General features: G+C 54.4%; 1 protein-coding gene across 1 annotated transcript in view; it reads right to left on the bottom strand.

The window, feature by feature from the left end:
* The window catches only part of LOC132255227 (uncharacterized), a 1,068-nt gene extending 770 nt beyond the window's left edge, over window positions 1-298 (bottom strand). Inside the window, exon 1 of the mRNA XM_059743273.1 lies at window positions 1-298. This exon is cut by the window's left edge and continues 770 nt beyond it. Coding sequence (XP_059599256.1) covers window positions 1-298 — 298 coding nt within the window.
* Window positions 299-2,272: the final 1,974 nt, after the last annotated feature.

Genomic DNA, 2,272 nt, shown 5'->3' with positions numbered 1-2,272 from the left:
GAGGGGCGTCCGTGTGCCTTTTGATGGGCAGCGTCGGGCGGGAGGCATGGGTGAGCCCCCCGGGGTGAGCCGCGACGTTGGCCATTGGCACGTTTTTCCGAGGCAACATGCTCGCTCGAGGGGTCGAGCCGAGACGGGGGCCGAGTGCGCGGGGAGGGCACTCGTTGCATGGGGGGGGGAGGGCGTGTCCGCATGGGGGGCATGGGACGCGTCCGAGGTGCAGCGTGTACGGGGCACGGGGTGACTGCTGTTGCGTGCGAGGGCTGCCCACGGTGTCGCGGGCGTGCTCTCTTCGCATTAGCGTGTCGTGGGCTTGAGGGTGGCATATGCGGGGGCGCCATGCCTAGGGTGGCATGGGCGGCCTGCACGCCAAGGGCGGCACGCGCTGCAGCGTGCCTGGGCGGGTGGTGCTGCCAGCCCATTGAGGACAGCACCCCCCCCTTAAAGAGCATTTTGGGCCATTTTGGAAATGCCTTGAGGAGACATCACCCATGCTTGAGGAGACATAATGCCATTTTTTAATGAAAAAAGAGTTTTTAATTCCGTTTTTTTTGCTGAATCTCTTTATAATAATTATATGAACCCAAGGAAAAAAAATAAAAAAAATTTCGGCCCAGAAAATATTTATTTTAATTTTTTTGTCCGAAAAATAGGGAAAAATAGGGAAAAATAGTAAAAAATACCAAAAATTAGTGAAAATATTTTTAAAAATTGTATTTCACATTGGAAAAATATCTGGAATAGGAACCCATGAATTAATGCAACTTATCTCTCAAAAATATTTTTTTTTTTCCGATTTTTTTACTTAAAAAATAGTAAAAATGAGGAAAAAATAGTGTAAATATTTTTTAAAAATGTATTTCACATGGGAAAAATATATGGAAGACGAATTCAAGGATTGGTGAAGCTCTCTTGGCAAAAAAATATTTTTTTTTAGTTTTTTTACTTAGAAAAATAGGGGGAAAATGGGGAAAATAAGTAAAAATTACTTTAAATATTTTTAAAAATTGTATTTGATATGGGAAAAAGAAATCTTAAAAAAGAATCCAAGGATTGTCCAAACAAAATTTATTTTAAATTTTTTTTACTTAAAAAAACCATATAAAAAAATAGCGAACAACCTTTGCAACAAGAATCCATGGATTAATAACATTCCGTGATTAGCAATAGACCATAATCCGGAACCTTGTCAAGGCATCAAGGTCGAAATCCAGATAGGCCACGCACCATGTGTCTTGGCACAGCCTCTACCACCATGGAATGGGTCATTACAGGTGTCGTGGCACCATGGCATGGGGGTCGTGGCACGCATCATGGCATGGGTCACGTGTCCTAGCACAGCCTCTAGCACCATATCGAGGGTCATTGTAGCTGTCGTGGCACGGGAGGTGGCACGCGTCATGTGTCTTGGCTCGGCTCGTGGGCACCAAGCAAGGCCCCGTGCCACCTTGGCTTGGCTCGCGGGCACCAAGCAAGGCCCCGTGGCACCTTGGCTTGGCTCGCGGGAGGGCACCATGCAAGGCCCCGTGCCACCTTGGCTTGGCTCGCGGGCACCAAGTAAGGCCCCGTGGCACCTTAGCTTGGCTCGCCGGCGGGCACCATGCAAGGCCTCGTGCCACCTTGGCTTGGCTCACGGGCACCAAGCAAGGCCCCGTGGCACGTGTCGCGTGTCTTGGCTTGGCTCACGGGCGGGCACCAAGCAAGGCCCCGTGGCACCTTGGCTTGGCTCGCGGGAGGGCACCATGCAAGGCCCCGTGCCACCTTGGCTTGGCTCGCGGGCACCAAGCAAGGCCCCGTGGCACCTTGGCTTGGCTCGCGGGCGGGCACCATGCAAGGCCTCGTGCCACCTTGGCTTGGCTCGCGGGCACCAAGCAAGGCCCCGTGGCACGCGTCGTGTGTCTTGGCTTGGCTCGCGGGCGGGCACCAAGCAAGGCCCCGTGCCACCTTGGCTTGGCTCGCGGGCAGGCACCATGCAAGGCCCCGTGGCACCTTGGCTTGGCTCGTGGGCGGGCACCATGCAAGGCCTCGTGCCACCTTGGCTTGGCTCGCGGGCACCAAGCAAGGCCCCGTGGCACGCGTCGCGTGTCTTGGCTTGGCTCACGGGCGGGCACCAAGCAAGGCCCCGTGGCACCTTGGCTTGGCTCGCGGGCACCAAGCAAGGCCCCGTGGCACCTTGGCTTGGCTCGCGGGCAGGCACCATGCAAGGCCCCGTGGCACCTTGGCTTGGCTCGCGGGCAGGCACCATGCAAGGCCCCGTGGCACCTTGGCTTGG

The sequence above is a fragment of the Vitis vinifera genome, chromosome 15 (assembly GCF_030704535.1).
Source record: "Vitis vinifera cultivar Pinot Noir 40024 chromosome 15, ASM3070453v1".
Lineage (NCBI taxonomy): Eukaryota > Viridiplantae > Streptophyta > Magnoliopsida > Vitales > Vitaceae > Vitis > Vitis vinifera.
Note: the sequence above shows the minus strand (reverse complement) of the source record. Positions and strands in the feature narration are given on the sequence as shown.